Source organism: Staurois parvus, unplaced genomic scaffold, assembly GCF_062004578.1.
Source record: "Staurois parvus isolate SC_StPar_1 unplaced genomic scaffold, SC_StPar_1.0 ptg000175l, whole genome shotgun sequence".
NCBI classification, from domain to species: domain Eukaryota; kingdom Metazoa; phylum Chordata; class Amphibia; order Anura; family Ranidae; genus Staurois; species Staurois parvus.
In genome coordinates, this window is record NW_028317971.1 from 14,528,585 (window position 1) to 14,550,813 (window position 22,229).

At 41.8% G+C, this 22,229-nt stretch overlaps 1 protein-coding gene across 1 annotated transcript in view; it reads right to left on the reverse strand.

The window, feature by feature from the left end:
* The window catches only part of SND1 (staphylococcal nuclease and tudor domain containing 1), a 987,097-nt gene that overhangs the window by 925,981 nt on the left and 38,887 nt on the right, over positions 1-22,229 (reverse strand). The window contains exons 3-5 of the mRNA XM_089676965.1: positions 16,696-16,816; positions 15,963-16,041; positions 5,199-5,359 (exon numbers count right to left, since the gene is read on the reverse strand). Of these exons, the coding sequence (XP_089533091.1) occupies positions 5,199-5,359; positions 15,963-16,041; positions 16,696-16,816 (361 nt within the window). The remainder of the gene's footprint in view (positions 1-5,198; positions 5,360-15,962; positions 16,042-16,695; positions 16,817-22,229) is intronic.

Genomic DNA, 22,229 nt, shown 5'->3' on the forward strand with positions numbered 1-22,229 from the left:
AGTTAAACAGCGTGGCTGAAATGTACATCCAAAGATGCCAACACCAACTTTGTGAACCTGGTGATGGTGCGCACAGACAACTGTGTAGCCGCCTTGCAGACTGGGACGAGGCCGTCTGATGTCAGAAGACCAAGGAGACACTAATGGCAGAAACGGCCACAGGGGACAGCATAGGCCTGCCAATGGACAGCCAAAAAAAAAAGGGTCAGAAAGCCTCCAAACCAAAGAGAACCAAACCCCAGAAGGACGCAAAGGCAGGCAGATACCCGAACAGTAACTGGCATCACACAACCTCGAAGGATAAGAGACAGGACACAGGGAAAGAAGGAGAATGTCTCCTTCCAGGAAGACTACATACCAGATAGATCACCAATTTTAAACAAGCAATCTATTTGGTACACTGGATGTTATAAGTGCACTGCTTTTGTGAGTGTTCTTGATCTTTAATAAACACTAGTTACTAATACTGCACCATGAGATCCTTTTTGCTTTATGTTTTGCATTGATTTGATTGGAGTCCTGCAGTCTTAAAGTGACACTCCCGCATAGAAGGAAGCTGCCGAAGGCGTCCGCAACCAGCTGCACTACAGCAGCGCATCACAAATGGCTAGACCATCGGGAGCCACCAGGATTACTGGGATACCCATGGTCCCCAACCTGAGTACCAGACAAGGGAGAAGCTGGAGAGGAAAAAACAGGCAGAAAGGATATAACAATGCTCCGTGATGCCACCAGAGTGTCCATCACATCCGCCAGATGAGCCCTTGTGCTCACCACAAAGCTCAACACCTCCCGATGGAGACAGGAGGCCAGCAGGCCACATCCGGGCACCATTGCAGGCAGATATGGAGGAACATGACTGGGAGCAGTAACTACTCCTCTCAAGCTAGTGTAAGACTGAGGGCATCACCCTGTCAAATTGCCACATTCGGAAGTGAGCGATAGAGATCCAACATTTGAAGTTCCATCCATCCTGACCGTGAGGCCCCCGATGCCGCTGCCAAACACCATGTCCCACCCAGGAAAGACATAGGCCACCACCATGGCACTGGCCAACACAGAGCAAACTAGGTGTACTTGAAGCTCTGTCCAACAATGTAGACAAGGTCCAATCCCCTGTAGCGCCATGACATCCAGCATTCAATAGCCCTGGGTCACACTCACACTCAGGTTTCCTCCTTGTACACCCAGCTGGACAGGCTAGTGTTTATTGTGAACACCGTCCAAGGGGGGCTGGGGGGTTAGAATGGCTACCCGACCTACAGGGTCAGAGACAGGCCAAGGAACAAGATAGACTCAGGCCAACTGTCCTACAAACGTTCTGGTAGTCCAAGGACACAGGGGACTCATCTCACATGATAAACAATCATAGAGCAGGAATCTAGCACCAAACAGTACATACTGAACCACCTCAAAAGGTGGACACCAGGAGAACCAGAACCTGCATGCAAGAACATGAGATGTTCACCCACAGGACAGCTGCAACTGGAATGCAGCCACAAAGAGCCCGAAGCTTGTGCGGTGAGAAAAACAACATTTTGCCCCTGCTGAGTCGAGGACAGTAGTCCCAATGCCAGGTCGGGCAGGGCAGACTCCTTAGGGTCAGAACCCACTGAACTTCTGTGGCCTGCACCCAGGGAGTGCCACATCGTCTATTAGTGGAGAGACTGTGCAGTGAAGGAGGTCTGCCATATATCCAAGAATGGCAAGATATTCCTGGCAACAATGCAAGGGCTGGAGCTAGTACCATTAAGAATCAACCAGGAACAGGGGCAAAAAAAATGAAAAGGAGCACCACCATAGATGGTGTGTCTCCGGGACTAAACCAGGATAAACCGGATCACAACCCCTGAAACCAGTCTGAGTGTAGAACAGGACTAACATGCCCTGGGGAAGCAGATACCACACCTCCTTGTGAAGCACCAGTGGAGAAGACAGGGTACAAGGCAGTAGACTGCCAATAAGGAAAGATGCACACAGGATGCGAAACAGATAATTCCCATCCAGCAGGAGATAGGTGAGGGCACGCCTTCATGGTACGAGAAGGGGGAAAACTGCAGCGGGTCAACTGGACTTGCAAGGTGGAAGTGAAGAATGCCACTCGTGGGAGCCTGAAGGTTTAAAACCCTTAGACTGGCAGGTCTGGTAAGCAGGAAAGTGCATGGCAAACAGAGGACGGACTATTGTGCTACGACACGATCAATAGTGGTAAAAAGGCACCGTAGCCATAGCAGCAATAAAAACATTGCCCTGGGTAGTGCTAAGGAGCCGTACCCCCTGAATGGGAATTGAAGCCCAGGCCTGCTAAGATGACTGCTCTGCAGACCATCACTAAGGCTAGAGAACTAACTGGAGAGCCATGGCTGAAACAGAGGTCTTGAGACCACAGGAACTACATCAAAGGATACATCAACCCACACTTGAGGCCCCATGTCAGGTCACCAGTTCCACTCAACCCAGGGAGACCTTTTCCACAAGCAGACCCGGAAGACAGCTTGGTCCAGAAACTGAAGGCCTGAGACACAAGGCCACAGCTTAAACTGGGTAAAGTGCCATCCCAGTCATTGTAAGCATCAAGCAGGCAATCAAGACTGGAATGAGGAAGGCATCCCTACTGAGTCGCAGAGACCTACAAAAACCAGGCATTAGAGGGGGTCAGGACAGAAGGAGAGATCCACTGCAACTGGAGATTCTACTCAATGAGGAGACATACCAGAAAAGGACTCAGAACTACCAGAGGTGCCCCAGGTACTCCCACACCGTGTAAGAGCATTGAAATCAGCAGGGCAAGGGAAAAATGGTTTGCAGAACAGGTCAGCCAAAATGAAGAACCCTGAGGGTGTGACCGATTAAGACTGGGCAACAGCATAAAATGATGTGTGGACTTGTAGCCTGGATGGAAACCATACAGGCAAGCAGGTGATACAGACATGAGTATAGGTACGATGCCACACACACATGGGGAGAAATTAGGACACTGCCAAGACTGGGCTGTATTGCCATCAGAGCAAAAAGGTAGCATCAGGGCCACCACCACTCACTATTGATGCCAGAGCCTGCACCCTCAGTTTGGCAAGGCCTGACAAAAGCCTAACATGCTGGGCAGGTCATTAACCTCCGCCTCCCCCTACTGCTTCTCCCAGATGGAGGACACTATATGGACAATATATCAGTGCGATCACATGGGACTGCAAAGAAGAGCAACTGCCCAAAAACAAAATGATAGACTGAGCCACTTGCTCTTCAGAAGTGTAGGTCAGGAAGAGAAGGCACTAAACAGATTGTTGAAAAACGGTTTGCCTAGCACCACCCATGCAGTGGGAGAATGCCCAGCACTAATGTCTGCCACCATCAAGGGCAGAAGTGACATCAAGAGGGAAAAATCCCCCAAAGTAAAATGGCTCAGCTACTGCTCCATAGGCCGAAAGCCACAGACTAAAGTCACCCGACTGAGTCGCTATAGCAGCCAGCAGGACCTAACACTGACCAGCAGGAGGAGCAGCAAGGCACCCCCTCCCTTCCTTGGCAGCATATACCAAGAGATAATTTGCAGAAGCAAGAAACACACCTGCATGCACACAGCCTCAGGGCCCAAATACAAGGAAGCAGACTGCTCAGCAAGATGTCTGCTGCGTCCACGTGCAGGCCATCATGCATCACATGGTCCGTAGAAACCAGAAGAAGAGGTACCATTGCATGTCTATCAACCAGCCAAAAACCTTAAATAATCACCGGGGAGAGCAGCAACTTGCAAAGCGGAGGAGGTACCCTAGTAGGGACCAACCAGCCCAAAACATACTATTAACCAGAGGGTCTGCCAAACCAGCAGGGTGGGAGAGAGGTTCTGGACACAAAGCCACCCAGGCCCAGAGAGTGAAGGAAAAAACCAGCAGGACCAACCACCACCACCAGGAAGTTCTTGTGCCCCAACACCGCTCCTGGGGGGGGGGGGGGGGGGGAGCATCTACTTACCAGTCCAGCGAAGGTAAGGCTCCCATGACAGATGCACCTGGGGGGGGGTTTCTTTGGGCCAGGGTAACACTAAGACTGTAGGTGCCTGGTCACGTGTCACTGCAAGACGTTCAAATTGCTGGACACCCCAATCCAGGATGGGGCTTTGCTGCGGCTGACCCAGCACTTAGCTAAAGGCCTGAGCGCTCTCATTGGCCAGAGTGGGGTGACTACAAGGACCTAGATTATCCAGCCTGTCACCCAGCTCAGCTGTTGATGGAAGACCTTTGCAGGGAAAAAAGGTAAAAAAGCTATGGAACCAAAAAGGTTTTAGTAGAAAGCTAGGTCCTTACTCTTCACTAGGTAGAAAAAAAACTGAGCTGCCTATGGAAGAGAGGGGATTGTCTACCAGCTAGGGCAATATAACCCTACAGTCAAGAATAAGAAAGCTGTCTGCCAATGAATGTAAGAGAAAGCATTTTTTTTTAATAAAACCTTAAAGAAACTCATGTAAATCTAATAAGCTTGCCTCCTAACACTTTAAAACTGAAAAATGCTTGCTGTGCATTTCCTTGAGCTATATCCATAGATTAATTCAGTGGCGTTTGGTACCTAATGTAACTTTTGTTTCATAAAGAAATTTAGCTTTAATTTTGCTAAGCTTCTCTTCATGTAGCAAAGCAGCCCAAATGACCCTACATACAGCTTTTACAAGACTTAGAACTTGTTGCCCATTCTTCTAAACATTCAAGCTGTTAATATTATATAGTTTATAAAAATGGCTACAAGAATATCTAGCTGTCTAGCTAGCTATCTATATAGAGATCTATCTCAGAAAACAACCAGGCTACCACTGGAAGCCATTAAGTGCTCACTGCTTAAATGTGTGTCTCATAGCTACAGGCAACACAACACTAAGGCTCAGAGGATTTAGCAAAGCTTATTTTTATTTTGGCACTTCAAAACATTGAATACATGTCTTAATCCAGGCTACCTAGATACAGTGAAGCCAGTCATCTGAAGAATAAGCATTTCAGAAGAAATTCTAAAGTTCGACAAATACTTAAATGTGAAAACTGATACTGGAATCAATTCTTGTATCCTACAGCAACCATTTCTGACAATTATGCAATTTAAAAAAAAAAAAAAAAAAAACAAGGTTTGGAATGTTCTAGGCAAAAGATATGTATAAGCCCCATTATGGTTTAGTTTATTCAAGAAATCAGTAATCCATTTTCATCCCTTACCATTAACTGGTTTCTGATGCATGGAGTCCACAAAATGTCTGGTGTTTTCAATTGTGTATTTCAAGTCTCTAACGGTTTGGGAGCCAGTTCCTTCACTCCATACACCTTTCTTTGCAGCTCTTGCTTGCTCTTCCAGTTCTGCCAGTCTGTTCTGCTCTGGACTACAAATCAGAGAAAGACCAAAATCAGAATTTTCACAAGGTGGCAATAAAGCCTTTATACCTGCAGGGCTAAGTCAGATGCCCAGTACACGAACAAAATTATCAGACACCTAATATTTCTTCACACAGTGCTTGTGATAATGGTACAGCAGTATGTCATTTATGCAAGCACAAGATTGCAGAAAGCATTTCAAGTAAAATAGAAGGCATTTGCATGGAGATAAATATATCCAGCATATGGCAACGTAAAACTATAAAATTAAAAATGTTAACAATTGGGGATCAAAAAAAGGAGATGGTGACTGAATTTAGAGTTGCGGGCAAAGGAACTTTGATGGAAGCAACAAATTTGCTGGCAGTCTTAATTTAGGAACTGCCTTTAACAAGTTGCCAACCGCAGGTAGCCAAATGATGGCTGCACAGAGGCTGGCCAGTTCAGGGAGACCATCATATGACGTCCTACCAGAACGCGCTCTCCTGCTCTCTATTTGTGAGAAACAAATGATAAAAATTTCATATGGGTATACTGTTGCATGACCACGTAAATTGTCAAAGTGCGACAGTGCTGAAAATTGGCCTGGTAAGGAAGGGGGTATATGTGCACGGTAGGCAAGTGGTTGACAGATTTTATTCACAATAGAAAATCAAAATGTTTAACCACTTGCCGCCTTACCATAGTACAGCCCCCCTCTTGCGACCGATGTTTCCACACAGCAGATTACTGTTACCAGTAACCTGGTATCATGAGACCAACCATAGCAATCACATGGCAATGTAAACAACCTATCATGAATGGCCTTCCATTCATGAGCCACTTGCCTACTGTTGTGATCTGTGATTGGCCCACAGCACTTACATAGTAGCTGGATACCTGTACCAGGGGTTTAGCTGTCATCAGTCACAGATCCCAACAGTAAGCAAAGTGTTCATGAATGGGAAAACCACTGACAGCTAAAAGTATTGCTTATACAATGATTATTGCATAAGCAATAGCATTATATAAAAAAAAATCCCTTATCACCCCTCCAGAGTTGTACAGTGTCTCTACAGTGACACTGAGCTACTCAGAGGAAGTAAAATAAAAAGAAAAAGGTTAAGAAATGTATTTTTTTTTTTTTAACACTATCAGTATCCCTGATTACCGTCACACCAGTCATATGACACTATACTGCACTGGTGACTAAAATTAAAACTTCAGAACACTCACCATGCTGCTTCATAATACCTTGGACTGTCTAATTTCCAAAAAGGGGTCATTTGGAGAGCATTTGTACTGCACTGACATGTTAAGGGCCTCAAGAAATGATTAGTTCATCAGGTTTGATCAATTTTAAGATATACACATACCACAGTTTGTAGATGCTAACATTTTCACACAAACCAATATATACTTAGTGGGGTTTTTTTTATATTTATATATATATATATATATATATATATATATATATATATATATATATATATATTAAAAATACCAAAATAAAGCAGTATACAAAAATATAAATTTCATTTGCTTACATTGTTGCATGACCATGCAATTGCCAGTTAAAGTAGCATAGTGCTGACTAGCAAAAAATGCCTAGTCATGAAGGGAGTAAAACGTTCCAGAGCTCAAGTGGTTAAACTGAGTTAATGCACCTTTTGAAGGAAAAAAAAAACCAGGTCATTTTGAAATTGATGACAGCAACGTCTCAAAAAAGTTGGTACATGGGGGGAAAAAAAAAAAAAACGGAAAAAGTGGTACTAACAGGAAAGCTGCAAGAACATATGCAACTGGTCAAGTTAATTGGCAACAGGTCAGTAACATCACTGGGCATAAAGAGCCCAGAAAGTCAGTGTCTCAGAAGTAAAGACATGTTCACACTTGCGTAAAACGTGTGCAACGTAATGCAAATACAGGTATTACACATTTAACTGCTTCCTGATCACCCTATAGCAGATATACCGCTACATGGCAGCACGGGTGCGCAAAATCCTGTATATATACACGTGATTTTACATTTCCGGGTAGGGGGCGTGCGCACCATTCGCAGCCGCCAATCACAGGGACCTAGCTGGTGATTACTTGCTGGCGCCCAGTAATTGCCAAGCATCTCCGACGGGGAGGAGAACTGTATGTAAAGCTCTCAGATTGTAAGCTCCAAGGAGCAGGGCCCTCCTAACCCTCTTGTATTGAACTGTATTGTCTTTAAGTCAGTTCCCCCCAGTGTCAGAATGCCTGCTGTAGTCCCGCTACAAGTCGCTGCCATTACTACTGTAGTAAAAAAGAAAAATTACAGTAAATATACCGCCATTTGTAAACGCTATAACTTTCACGCAAACCAGTTAATTTACATGTATTGGGAGTTTTTTCTATTTTTTTTTTTTTAAGCAAAGACCTGTATTTGAGCAGATTGTTTTTAAGCACCAGGTACACAGGATTTTACCCAAAGCTAAAAACGTTGTAAACATATCATAGCATTACATACAGTTGGCAACATTTAACAGACCGTATAGACGCATTGAAGGGATGCTGAAGCAGGAATTATAAGTGCATCCATACCATTTCTAGCTAACAGCATAGGCTTTGGTGTTGTGTTTTTTCTTATTAGGCACCTCTTAATATAATACAGGATTTATATAGTGCCGACAGTTTGTGCAGCGCTTTACAACACAAGGACAGACTGTACAGTTACAATACAGAATACAGAAGGAATCAAAGGGTCCTGCTTTTTATTTAACCGATTGCGCTCCGCTGTATAGCAGAAATACTGCTACAGGGTGGCACGGGTGTGCAAAAATTATATTATATATATATGGTTTTGCAGTTCCGGGTAAGGGGTGTGCCTACACCCTACCCATGCCGCCTCAGCTGCAGACAGGAGAGAGACTTGTTAATAAACATCTCTCCTGTCAGCTCCTGTACACTACTCCTTTGATCGCCCCACATGTCAACCCCTTCTTGCCCAGTGCCATTAGTACACTGTCAGTGCATATTAGCACTGATCACTGTTTTGGTGTCACTGCAGATGTCCGTGACAGCAAATCCGCCCCCCCCCAGTGTCAGAATGCCCGCTGCAGTCCCGCTATAGGTCGCTGATTGCCGCCATTACTAGTGGAAAAAAAATTCCTGTATATTTACTGCCATTTGTAAATGCTATAACTTTACAATAAAAAGGCACAGGCGATCAAATACCACCGAAAGAAAACTCCATTCGAGGGGGAAAAACAAAGACGTAAATTTCATTTGGGTGCAGCGTAGCATGACCACGCAATTGTCAAAGTAACACAGCACTGTAATGCAAAAATTGGCCTGGTCAGAAATGGGGGTGAATCCTCAGGAGGGCAAGTGGTTAATTGCCCTACATTGCACGTGAGGATGCTGTTGGACTAATCAAGCCAAAGCATCAGGGAAAAGTTGAGAACTAGCTGCCAGGTAAATGAGATAAGGTAAGAGTTGTGCATTTTTCTGATTTCCTAGGCATAAACAAGCATTTAAACCTTGCTGTGTACACACGAATTGACAATTGGATGAAAAAAAAAATATTTTGGAGTGATCATTTGTTAGTACACAGCGTTCTAGAGCCAATCATGACAGTTCATTCAGAAATATCTAAAGGCACAAGCACAAAACATTTCCTCGTAAGGTAACAGAACAATTTGTCTAATTAGTATAGTATCTGTACAAAATACATAATACATTATATCACTTCCAAAGTTGTATTCCATTTTACAAGACTTTTCATAGCCTATTAGTTTGATATGGGACAAGCATGCAAAAAAAAAAAAATCAAGTCCGATATTCTCATTGTGTACTAGGCATTAGGATACTTTGTTTTCCTCAGGCTGCAGCTTTAAATTTGTAAATATATGCTCATTCAACACCTGTCACCTTTAGCCATTATATAGTCATACAAAAAGGAACACATTGGGATATCCTACACACATGCCACTTTAGTTTTACAGACGGTTTAAACGACAAGCTTATAAGGAAAAATTATTACCTGGTAAAAAAAAAAAAAATCTATATTTTTACGTGTCTGGAGATGAACCTAAATTTGAGAGTAGGAAGCGATTCTGCTTTATTCAGCGAGATTATATCTAAAGAAGCCAATTAGATGATTGGATTAGTTTGCAATCTGAACTGCTTCCCTCAGGCAGCTCCTCAAGCAAATTGTGCACCCATTAACAGTGTTAAAAATCTCAGCACAATGCAGCTCAATGTCGTCTACATAGTTGTGCACTCTGAAATTAAGCAAAAGCACTTTCACCTTCACAGTAAAGCAGCGAAAGGATCAAAATCAGTCTACTTATTCTGAAAGGTTATACCAACCAAGGCAGGCCATACATGAAGCGTTTTTCTACAACAAATTGCAGGAAAGAAAAATCACTCAATTCTCAACACATTCAGGAATTTATGGGGAATCCCACCCACAGAGCTATTGTGTTCTCCTGGTGGGGGGAGATTGTGGAAGTCCCACCAGGAGAACACAGTAAAATGCTAGCAGCTATAAAAGCCACTAGCAATAATCGCATGTAAAATCAACATGCTGGTTGTACCCAAGTCATACAACAATCGACTTGGGAACAATCCATAGATTGTTTGATGGTTCAACAGGAACCATCTATGGCTGGCTTAAGGTCCTCTGAACATGGGTACCAAAGCCCATGCAATGTATATCTCTGCATATTTCTGGCTGTACACAGCTGCTCGTGTAAATTTGTACAGCATGCAAGCATATGCACAATATAGCATATCCAACTAGCTTATATTTTAAGTCAATGTTGTAACCGACAGCCACATTTTTAGATCTGTATCCTATGTTTACAGTATACTGTATTGACTAGAGATCTGTACAGAAGGCACTAAGATAGTCTAACTTGATATCTTAATTTCTGTTCAGACTAAACCCATTGTAACTAGTTTTTCAAGTCTGGTAAAATATTGTGTGTACTTTTTGCCAGCAGGAGGAAGCTCAGGCTCTCTTTTTTGTTACCAAGCTAGCTTTCACAGCTTTGCTGAAAAATATCCTGTTTATAAAAGGTGAAGCTTAAACTGGACAAAGCTGAAGAAACTTAAAAACCCTTCCCATGCTTTAAGACCACTGCAAAGAAATTAGTTAGCAGTCTTAATTAAAAATTCAAAATATTTGCAAAGTCCTTTAGACTGAAATGTAACAGATTTGTAAGACTTTTGTACACTGCCGCCTATAACCTCAGGCATAGTGTTTGTTTTTTTACATTGATCTAAATGTAGCCAATTGTTTTCAATGTGCCTATACACACAGGCATGTAAAACATGCATTGTGTCTAGAGTAAAAAAAAAAATTATAGAAATCTGAGGCGACATCAGTATTTTGCGCATTTGTGCAAAATTAGAGATTAAAACTCCATTGCAAGAGCTAGAATTTAAATATATACCAGGAATGCTGATGTTCAAAGAACCATGCAAAGTACCCTGTCAACAAAAGATTTACATCAAGCTTCTTTCACATTAAAAAAAAAAAAAAAACACAAAAAGTTACATTTCGAGACTAAACTATACAATTTCAAAAACGTAGTGGGAACTGATCAGTAGGCTTTGGATACAGAACATTGCAGAGAATTTAATATGGCATTTGCAACACATTTCAGGCAGTGTGTATGTAATCTGAAGTCTCGGGCCAAAATAAAACCCTGTAACATTTTTATTGTTTGTAGACGCGGGAGATAAATTCAACAGTTTTACATTTGCAAATTTGTTGCCGTAGCAGCATAAAGAAAAACACCCATCAGTAATAAAGAAAGAGGAAAATAAGACTTCTTCCACGTAGGCGTAAATTGTTGACTGAGTAGAACATGTATTGTATTCATTGAAGTGTAACTCCACTTTCATGGGGAAAAAATAGCAAATATATATAGCATATACAATTGCCTTACAAGTCATTGTAAATGAATGTTATAAAAAAAAAAATTACTTTTCCTTCAATCTGCAGCTTTTAATTTTCTATAAAATGCAATGCGGCTACCTGGAGGCGTTCTGTAAACAGATGGTGTACAGAATGCCCCCCAGAAATGCAATTTCCTGCTTGTGTGATTGGCATACTGTTTTCCCAGAAGTCTACACTAAGATACAAATCACATTTTGGGCATCCCCTGCAGGTGCAGAAGCCGATTGATAATAAAACCACTCCCATTCTCCTTCACTTTGCACAGATGTAAATAGCAGTTTCTTCAGAAAAATCTACATAAAATTTTCTGCAAAAAAGCTCACGTATGTATGATTTCTATGTTTATTGCCATCTTCCAGGTCATGCACGTTCTCTATTAGATTATTTCTGTACACTTACTGCACACATTGATCATAAACCAGACATGTTCATGTCCCTTCAGTAATTCCTGTTTGAAAAGTCTGAAATAGGTTGTTGAAAGTTGTGTATAAACTATACATTATTACATTGTTCAGTCGTCATTTGCCTTTACAACAGTGATTTACAAAGTACAGCCAGTTTTACACAGGCATCCCCAGCAAAAACATTGATGTCAACAATTAAGTATGCTTCTTTTAAGCTGAGAGATTGGCTCATAACTTGTTTGGGGTGCATAAGCAGTCATACTCCTGACACTTTCGCTTCCTTGTGAGACTTCAGCTGTCCTATGCCATCTTTAAAACCAAGAGCTGACTGACCACGTGACTGCTGGTCATGCAAGCTTCTAACCTGCTCCCAACAGGGAGGGAAGTGGCTGTCAACCACCTATTCCAGTCTCCCCATCTACTCCTCCAGCACTGGCTGGAGCTACTGGCCAAGGAGAGGGATGGCAGGTGACTTCACCTCTCAGCCACATAAGCAGAATTAGTCATTTAGGTAGACAAGGTAGATTTCAACAAAATCATTGGGAGCTCCTTGACTGCAGCACAGCTCCACTCCTTTAGCTGCTAGTTTGCTACAGACTATGGGTCTGTGATCATGGGTCACAGGAGTACACTAGTAAATGTACTACTGAGATCCAAAATTACAGCCAAAGTACTAGTTATACGTCAGCCAAAGGTATCTTTACACAGTCCCGATGTGTAAGTCTCGCAAGCAGACTTCTGCCGGTCAGGTGGAAGCATTTGGGCAGCTGCACTGCCACACGATTGCTTCCACACACCCCCAAGTAGTGACTGTTTTGGCCAGATGGTAACATTCTGGTCACTATACTGTCCATAAAAAGCAGGAATAATGGTCTATTACCTAGCTAGGTTGAGGACTCTTTGGCATAAGCTATCTGGTCCTGGGGATTTGCATGAAGCTTTTCAAGTCTTTCGCACACTGGCTTCTGTTAGCCACAAGAGTGCACATTTAGCGATGCAGGGGTGTGGAAATTTTTTTAAAAACTACTTGTCCAGGGACTAAATCTGTGTCTCAATCTGCTTGTCCCGCATGTCAATCTACTTGTCCTGATTACAAAAAAAAAAAAAAATCAATTTTAACCAAAACCGTATTTAAATCTGAGGTGCTGTTAGAAATGTCTGGGGTTTTTAAAAATCAAAAAGGGCTCTATGGTGACTTAAACGTTTAATTTTTTAACATTGTGTTGCATGTTGTCTCCTCCCCTCCCTGCCTGTCTCCAGCACCGCACCTGGGAACTAGCAGGGAGGGGAGAGACTGTACAGTGTAATGAGCAGTGATTGGGTGCTGGGAAGGAGTGCCAGGCTTATCCTTTTTCCTTTGTGACGACAGAGCCATTTTTGCGTTTTTCGCAGATGCTTAAATTACTTTAGGCTTGTAGATTACACAAAACCTCCAGACATTATATATTTTCTGAAGGCAAAGACCCTAGAGAATAAAATAGTGGTAGTTCCAAATTGTTATGTTGCACATTATTGCAAAAAAAACACTTCTTTTAGGGCACAAAAAAGCAATAGATTACCATTTTTTTTGGAAAATCTAAAAAGATGAGGTTCCACAGAGTAAATAGATATACAACACATCAAACCTTAAATTTGCGTGCGCTCGTGAAATGGCGACAAACATGAGTACCCTATATTTTCTATAGGCGACCCTTTTAAAGCCCCCTAAAGGTCATCTCTATAGTGTTAAGGAGGATGTCTCATGCTAGAATTATTTCTTGGATTCTGGCATGCGCGGCAATATGTAATATATGTATCGCAATTAACATTTTCATGCGTAGGCGCCCCGATGTACGCTTTCACTTTTGTACATATGTGGGGGTGGAGGGCCTCAATTTTTTTTTGTGAGGGTATGTTATGTGCTTGGGAGGAACTTTTTTTTACGATTAAAAATTTTTTTTTTTTAACTTTTTTTTTCATCACTATGCAATGATTTGTTGGTGAAAGGTTCTCTTTAATGAGACATCCAGGGTCTAAAAGACCCTGCATGTCTCCCCTGAATGTAATGCAGTGTACATATCATGCAGTACATTCTTTCCTGGCCTAAACGGCCGGGAATGGGGACCTGAAAGTGACGTCATACGTCACTTCCGGGTCAGGACAAGAAGGGGAAGGGGAGTGGACATGTTTGCTTTCCTCCCTCCCCTCTAGTCGCCGGCGCACGCTGAGCCAGCCCTGGGCCCGCAGATGGGCAAGCGTAGCCCAGGAGACTTGGTGAGCTGGGGGGAGGGGGGGTGATGGCGAAGGTTCACAAGGGGGGGGCATAGGCTGGCACCGTGGTGGACTGTGTGAAAGCAATCAGGCGTCAACGCTGCCGTCCGAATGCTTTCATCTAACAGGTGAGCCCTACTCTTTTTGCCTGCAGCATGGCTAAATGTTGAAAAAAGCTACCTGCCCAACGCCCGGAACTACATGTCCCAGGCGATACAAATTCAACATCCTGCAATGTTACTAATCTTTATGTCTATACCCCTCCTTTTCCTTTACAAAAACTGAGAAGAATGCATTTAGTACAGCTGCCTTCTTGTCAGTGGTAACAAACTTCCCCTGATCATGCTTTATGGGGGTATGCTCTGGCCTCACTTTAATATAGCTAAAACATTTTGGGGTATTTTTTTTCCCCCACTCTCCTTCACTATGTATCTCATGGTCTATTTTAGCTGTCTGACTGCGTTTACATTGCTTATTGCATTCAAATGTAGTGCTAGAATGCTGAAAATTACCCCTTGTCCTCATTTTTTAAAGGCCATTTTCTTCTCTTCAACGTTCCTTTTAAGTGAAAAGTTTAGCCACCCAGATTTACCCTTCGCTATTATATTTGCTACCCATTGGAATGTGCTGGTGAATACATTTAATATGTTCTTAAAGCACTCCCATATTTCCTCAGTGTTTATAGTTTCTAGAATTTTATCCCATTTAATATCTTTTACTGAGAGCAGTGTAGAAAAGTTGGCTCTGGTCAGGCTTGCCATTGAATATTGCATAGCAGGGTACTTGTGATAGCCCCCTTGACCTTTGGCATGGTCCAACAGCTCATATTATAAATACATAGGTCGACCTCAAGTGCAGTTTTGAGTGCTGTATTTGTTGTGTTTTATGAATCTTTGGGTTTCTGTATTGCCCGTTCCCTAGGTACTGGATTTCTGGGGGTTCTACCTCCACTTTTCTCAGTGGAAAGTTCCATTATATTGGCATATTTTTGATGACATATAATGGGCCTGATTGTGAAGCGGATCTATTCTTTTGGTTTCTACCACTAATGTCCCTGATGCCTATCTTCTCGTCTGTATGCAAACCTTTTTTACTCAAAAATATTGTGAAAGAAATCTTGGCTCTTTTGAAATTCAATGTTCTTGTGATTCATATTGAAAGTAATTATACCCTATGACTGCTGTTTCCCAAGTTGTCCCTTATTTCCACATCTGCAATCAAATCCATGTTATTTGCAATTAGGCATAGCAATGCATTATTCCAAGTCAGGGCAGCCACAAATTGACAGTTGTCCTGCTAGGCATTTAAGAAATAAGCCTTAGATGAGTGAGCAATTCCTTCTGCCCACTCAATGTGGATAGTTGAAGTCCCCCCCCCATTATAACATCACCCTGCCTCACCACCATCCCTATTGGGGAGATCTTTCAAATTAGGGGGCCTGTAGCATACGCCCACTATTTGTTATCCATTTGTTTCTTCCCTTTGGAACTCCAGCCACAAGAATCCCACCACCTCCCTTGCCCTGTTAGCAAAGTCGTCCCTCACATTCACTAGCAAATCATTCTTGATATACAGGCATAGTCCTTCCCCCTCACCTACCCTGTCACTCCAATAGGAGTACCCTGGACAGTGGCAAGCCAGTCATGTGAGCTGTCAAAGTTTCTGATATTCCCACAAAGTTGAAATTCTTATGTATCAGCAGATTCAGTTCTTGTATTAGCTAGGCTTCTAGCATTTGTGTACACGCTTCTTCATTTTGCATGGGCACATTTTCTTCATTTTTCTGAGGCTGAAATTGGATTCTGCCAACCTATTCCCCTTGGGTTTAGGTTTTCCAGTTACACTACCATTAATACTTCTAGTAGCACCCTCTGATTTTTGCTCACTGCCAGGTATCTATTCCTCCGAACCCTATACTTTTCCTCAAGTATACACATGGGAAAAAATTAAAAAGTTGAAAAGTGCTGCACTCAAACTTACAAATGTTACGGACTAACAAACTTTTCATGGTGGCTGAGCTTTTGGCTGAATTGCACTTACGTTGTGGCTCGCACTCCTTCACGACGGGATGCCAATCCTTCTGCAACAAGGGACTCTGCAATATTCTCACCCGATGTATCTGAAAACAGATTAAATGTTATTTATACAGAATATACATAAGTCACAAGGACATTTTATTGTATTTCGATTCACATGCCTGAATGGTTAACATAAATCTAATAGAAATACACATTGCAAGAGATCCATGTAATTCATTGTACTAAAACCACATGAACAACCCAGCTATAAAACGGAAAAAAAAAAAAAAGTCACCCAAGGCTGCCCTCCATTTTGGACAAACATATCTCCCGCTGCTGTCTTACTATCTTAAGAGGGGAAGTGTTCAGTAGTTCACAAATGCTGGAAAGAGCTCATAACATTGTTTATTTCAGGTCAGTACAGAGAAGTTACAAGCACACTTCAGTACTCAAAGAAAATGTATTTTGATGTATTGTTCCTGGATATGGCAGCTGTAATAAATGTTTGACAGATTATAAGAGTTCCCCCCCTAAAAAAAAAAAAAAAAAAAAAGAATAGAAATGTTTACACACACACAATTTAAGATGCCAATCTCAGCCTGTTGCAGCAGACAATACCATTACTTTTCAAGATTAGCCTAAACAGATTTCTACAATATACACTGAGAAAGGAGATTCCAAAGCAATCCAGGCAAACAAATTAAGGTTGCATTAAAATGTATTTTACATAGATTATCAAATTTGTTTTTACACACCTCTGCCCAAATATACCAATCCATACTCTCTTCCTTGAGGGGTCTTGTATTCTACAACGAAGCAGACCTCTTTTCCAATCAACTTCTTCCTTAGGAACTCTCGAGCTGGAAATGCCCAAGGCTGAAACAATAACAGTAATTCGTAGTTTGGGTTAGGTCAGGATACATACTGCAGTATATATTTATAGTAGCAAAACAATACAGAACTTCCTGCCTAATTGGATTCAACCAAACTTGTTACAGGTAGCTGAAATTTGAGAGAATGGGCTAGGAGTACGTATCTAAAGCCAAATTTTGTGTCTCCACTCAAGAAACTGGCCCTTCTTGCAGGTGGTGAATCACTGAGAAATTTACCATCACCACTAGAAGAGAACATTGATGGTTAGGGTAGGCTGTTTTGACAACTATTCTGGTGAAAACTAGACATTTCCCTCAACTTCCCTTGGTGGCAACAAGAACGCAAAAAAATCTTACTGGGGAGTTAGCAATTTCCTACCAAATATAAAAAAAAGCATTTTAGCCTTAGTTTAACATAAATTACAACATTTAAAGGCTAAAACAGATTAAACCCAAGTAAAGCAGCCTACAAATTTTACCCTCAATGCCATGTACAGAGATGTTTACAAAAACATCACCCATAGAAAAAATTATGGACAAGCAGCCAACTCAAAAGCTGTTAAAGAGGAAAATCACTAGCGATTAGAAACTTAAAAGCAGATCCATAATAATTCATCGGAGTCCGATCCATTATCCTCCCCAATCCGCATATCCGATCCATCCTGCAGGGATTGGCTTGCAACTTAACGGATCTCTCCACCAGCTCCACAAAAAGGTAGGTTTTAAAGCAAGCCCCCCCCCCCCCCCCCGCCTTCTCTTTGCCCCCTCTTTCCTTTCTCTCTCCCCCCCCCCCCCCCTACATGAAGCTGCAGTGCTGTCACCAGGGTTGGGGGGATTACACTAACCTGCTGCATACTCTGCCTCACTGTCCATCCCCTCAATGCTTATTTCAGAAGCGGCACATACGGGGATGGACAGAGCATCTCATGGGGCCCTGCAGGGACCCCGGGTCCTTGGGCAGTGCCCGAATGGTCAGCTCTCCCCTGGTGGAGGTAGGTCTCATTTTCAAGGGAGGGCTTATATTAGCAGTACGTCAAAAAGTACCGCTAGGGCTTACTTTCGGGGTAGGTCTTATTTTCGGGGAAACACGGTAGTGAATTTTAGCAGGGGTTCCCTGAGATCGGAAAGTTAAGTCAAGGGTTCCTCTGCATTGAAAAGGTTGAGAAAGGCTGCTTTAGGGCCTCTGCTTTAAAAAAAAATATATAGATTTGGAGGTTTTAAGTAACAATCTAGCAAAAAATTTATTTTTTGTAAACAAAAGTGTGGGCCCGGTGTTAAAGTGGTTAATACCCATAGTTCTCCCAAGAGATAATTTATTGGATTCCAGAACAGATGACAAAATCCAGAAAGCAATACAATGGTCATAAGCCTTCAGAGTACTATTCAAAATATTGGATCCTTTCTACTCATAGTAACCATAGAGGCACTATCCATCCTGCATGTACAGTGGGGATCGAAAGTTTGGGCACCCCTACTAAAAATTTGTATTAATGTGCATAAAGAAGCCAAGGAAAGATGGAAAAATCTCCAAAAAGGCATCAAATTACAGATTAGACATTCTTATATGTCACCAAAAGTTAGATTTTATTTCCATCATTTACACTTTCAAAATAACAGAAAACAAAAAAATGGTGTCTGCAAAAGTTTGGGCACCCTGCAGAGTTAATATCTTGTACTGCCCCCTTTGGCAAGTATCACAGCTTGTAAACGCTTTTTGTAGCCAGCCAAGAGTCTTTCAATTCTTGTTTGAGGTATCTTTGCCCATTCTTCCTTACAAAAGTCTTCCAGTTCTTTGAGATTTCTGGGCTGTCTGTCACGCACTGCTCTTTTAAGGTCTATCCATAGATTTTCAATTATGTTGAGGTCAGGAGATTGTGAAGGCCATGGCCACCTTCAGTTTACGCCTCTTGATATAATTCCCCGTGGATTTCGAGGTGTGTTTAGGATCATTATCCATTTGTAGAAGCCATCCTCTCTAACTTCAGCTTTTTCACAGATGGCATCAAGTTACCATCCAAAATTTGCTGAAATTTTATTGAATCCATTTTTCCTTCTACTCGTGAGATGTTTTCTGTGCAACTGGCTGCAACACAACCCCAAAGCATGATTGATCCAACCCCATGCTTAACAGTTGGACAGAGGTTCTTTTCATTAAATTCTGTGCCCCTTCTTCTCCAAATGTACCTTTGCTCATTCCGGCCAAAAAGTTCAATTTTAACCTCATCGGTCCACAGAACTTGTTTCCAAAATGCATCAGGCTTGTCTATATGTTCATTTGCAAAGTTCAAACGATGATTTTTGTGGCGAGGACGTAGAAGAGGTTTTCTTCTGATGACTCTTCCATGAAGACCATATTTGTACAAGTATCTCTTTATAGTGGAATAGTGTACCACAACTCCAGTGTCTGCCAGATCTTTCTGGAGGGATCGTGCAGTCAAACATGGGTTTTGAATGGTTTTTCTCACAATCCTGCGAGCTGTTCTGTCTGATATTTTTCTTGGTCTTCCAGATCTTGCTTTAACTTCCACTGTTCCTGATGACTGCCATTTCTTAATTACATTCCGAACAGAGGATATTGACATCTGAAAACGCTTTGCTATCTTCTTATAGCCTTCTCCAGCTTTGTGAGCGTCAACTATTTTCAGTTTTCTAGACAACTGCTTAGAAGAACCCATGGTGCTGATTGTTGGGGCAAGGTCAGATGAGTCTGGGCATTTAAAACCTTTGAGATTGACATCACCTGGTCTTCCCAGACGATGATTGAGAACAATCCATGACACTGGCAGGTCTCAACTTGGCAAAGGGGGCAGTGCATGCTATAAATTCTGCAGGGTGCCCAAACTTTTGCAGACGCCATTTTTTTTTTCTGTTATTTTGAAAGTGTAAATGATGGAAATAAAATCTAACTTTTGTTGACATATTATAAGAATGTCTAATCTGTAATTTGATGCCTTTTAGAGATTTTTCCATCTTTCCTTGGCTTCTTTATGCACATTAATACAAATTTTTAGCTGGGGTGCCCAAACTTTCGATCCCCACTGTATATCTTCAAATTTCAGAAAAATGCAAGCAGACATGGACTTGAAAGGAGAAGTACAACCAAAGCTCCTTTGGCTGCAAATCTCCTGTGGATCACATGAATGCAGTTCTTTCTGCACTCCTGTGACCTGTTTTCAGCCAACAGTGGGCTAAAGTACACTGTTGGCCGATATCACTCAGCTGGTTCAGGCAGGGGGAAAAAAAAAGTCTGACAGATGTCTGGACCGGCACCTGGCTCAGGGAACAGAGAGCCTGTGCCAGCAACAGGTGCAGCAATAGATCAATGCTGCATCCACCCAAGAATATACAGTTGCAAGAAAAAGTATGTGAACCCCTTAGGATTACGTGGAGTTTTGCATGAATTGGGCATAAAATGTGCTCTGAACGTCATCTAAGTCACAACAATAGAAGAAGACAGTCTGTTGAACATAATACTACACAAACATTAGATGTTGCCATGGTTTAATTGCACATAACATGAAAACATTCACAGTGCAGAGAGGGAAAAGAATGTGAACCTTTGGACTTAACTGGTTGACCCTCCTTTGGCAGCAATAACCTCAACCAAACGTTTCCTGTAGTTGCAGATCAGACCTGCACAACGATCTGGAGTAATTTTGGACCACTCCTCTTCACAAAATTGTTTCAGTGTAGCAATATTCTTGGGATTTTAAAAATATTTAAATGTATTTTTTATTACATATTTTTCTCTTATGATTTTCTTTTCAGAGTACACTATAACCAAAGTAGTATAATGTTACCATAGTATCATTGTACTACGTTGGGGAAGTGATCAGTTTTTTGTTTTTTTTACACAATATGATTGCTTATATCAAATCTTTTTTTTACTATAAGCAAGCATTTAACTGAATGTAATAAATTCAAGTTTTTTTTGTTGTAATTAGCTGTGATTGGCCACAGCTAATCACATGACAGTGTTACTGGCCCAGTCTGTGCATATGATCACTGGAACCAATCACAGCTAGTGACAAATTGTATACAATGGATGGCATGAAAGGAAGCCATCCATAGTTTACAACTGTCATGTGACCTGCTGTGATTGGTCACAGCAAATCCCATGGTACTGGCAACAGGCCGGTACACAGATCTGTCAGTCATTAGCTGTGTCTGAGGTACACAGCTGGTGACAGATCGCCACACCACAACCCTGCAGAAACGTGCAAGACGTGACCCGGGAAGGACGTCATGATGCCCACCCCGATCGACGAGTCCCGCCCACCATTTTTCTATTGGGCGGGGGGGGGGGGGATTTGTGATTAAAGCAGAAAGCATTAGGCAATTCCTTGTTCCTTGCCGTGTCAGATTTTGAAAATGGTTTTGTGGTTTCCAGCAAGCTAGAGGTGTGTACAATCTAAATCCATCGGATGTAAAATGTCATGAAAAATTCTCAGGAAATGGTCTGTGGATGAAATTAAACAGATCAGTATTCAACCTCTTAAGACAAGGGCTATATTACTGGAATTGCGTGTACTACAGTAGATATGAAAAGTCTACACACCCATGTTAATGTCAGGCTTCTGTGATGTAATAAAAAAATGACAGATACATTTCAGAACTTTCCATTTTTTGAATAACTTGAGTAACTTTTATTAAGGTGTTTTTGCATTATACAAACAAAACAGAAGAAAAATTTATATACATACACACATACAATACATACACACGTTACATGAAATATCACGCCAAAGCCAGCTGGCTCAAATCTGGAAAATATTTTAACAAAAACGAAAAAGAAAGTGCAACAAATGAGGCTATAGGCCTTCAAGCCAGAAACAATTTTTATATAGAGATCGTGGAAAATTACATCACTTATGTTCAAAATTCTCAGAGCCAGTGTGATCAAACATCAATACAACTCTTATTGTATCTCTCAGTTGCAGGCAAATCTTTGAGACCTTTCAGTATAATTGACAGTATCTGACATAACAGATATTCAATTCCTCAGCTGTCTCCAGTAATGAGAATGCTGAATTAGACTCCAACCACAGAGACCATATTTTCCTAAATTTTTTGTGACAGTTCCTATGCTTGTAAGTCAGTTCCTCCCTCAAATTAAAATTGAGAGCATAACGCCATTGACTAAGTTGGTGGCGTAGGGGAAATCTACTTTTGAAGGATAAGTTTAGGGGCTAAATATACGGATCTAACCCATAATAAGTGCATCTCAACAGGAAGGATATCCTCAGAAATAATGCTCAGTAGTGCAATTTTGGGGTCCATCTGCACCCTTCACTGAATAAATTGAATTAAAGGTTTTAAATACAGAGGACCAGTAACTGTGAAGTTTAGGGCAGCGCCACAACATATGGATAAGTGTAGCAGTGTCTAAATTGCATATAAAGCATAATTGTAGTTTT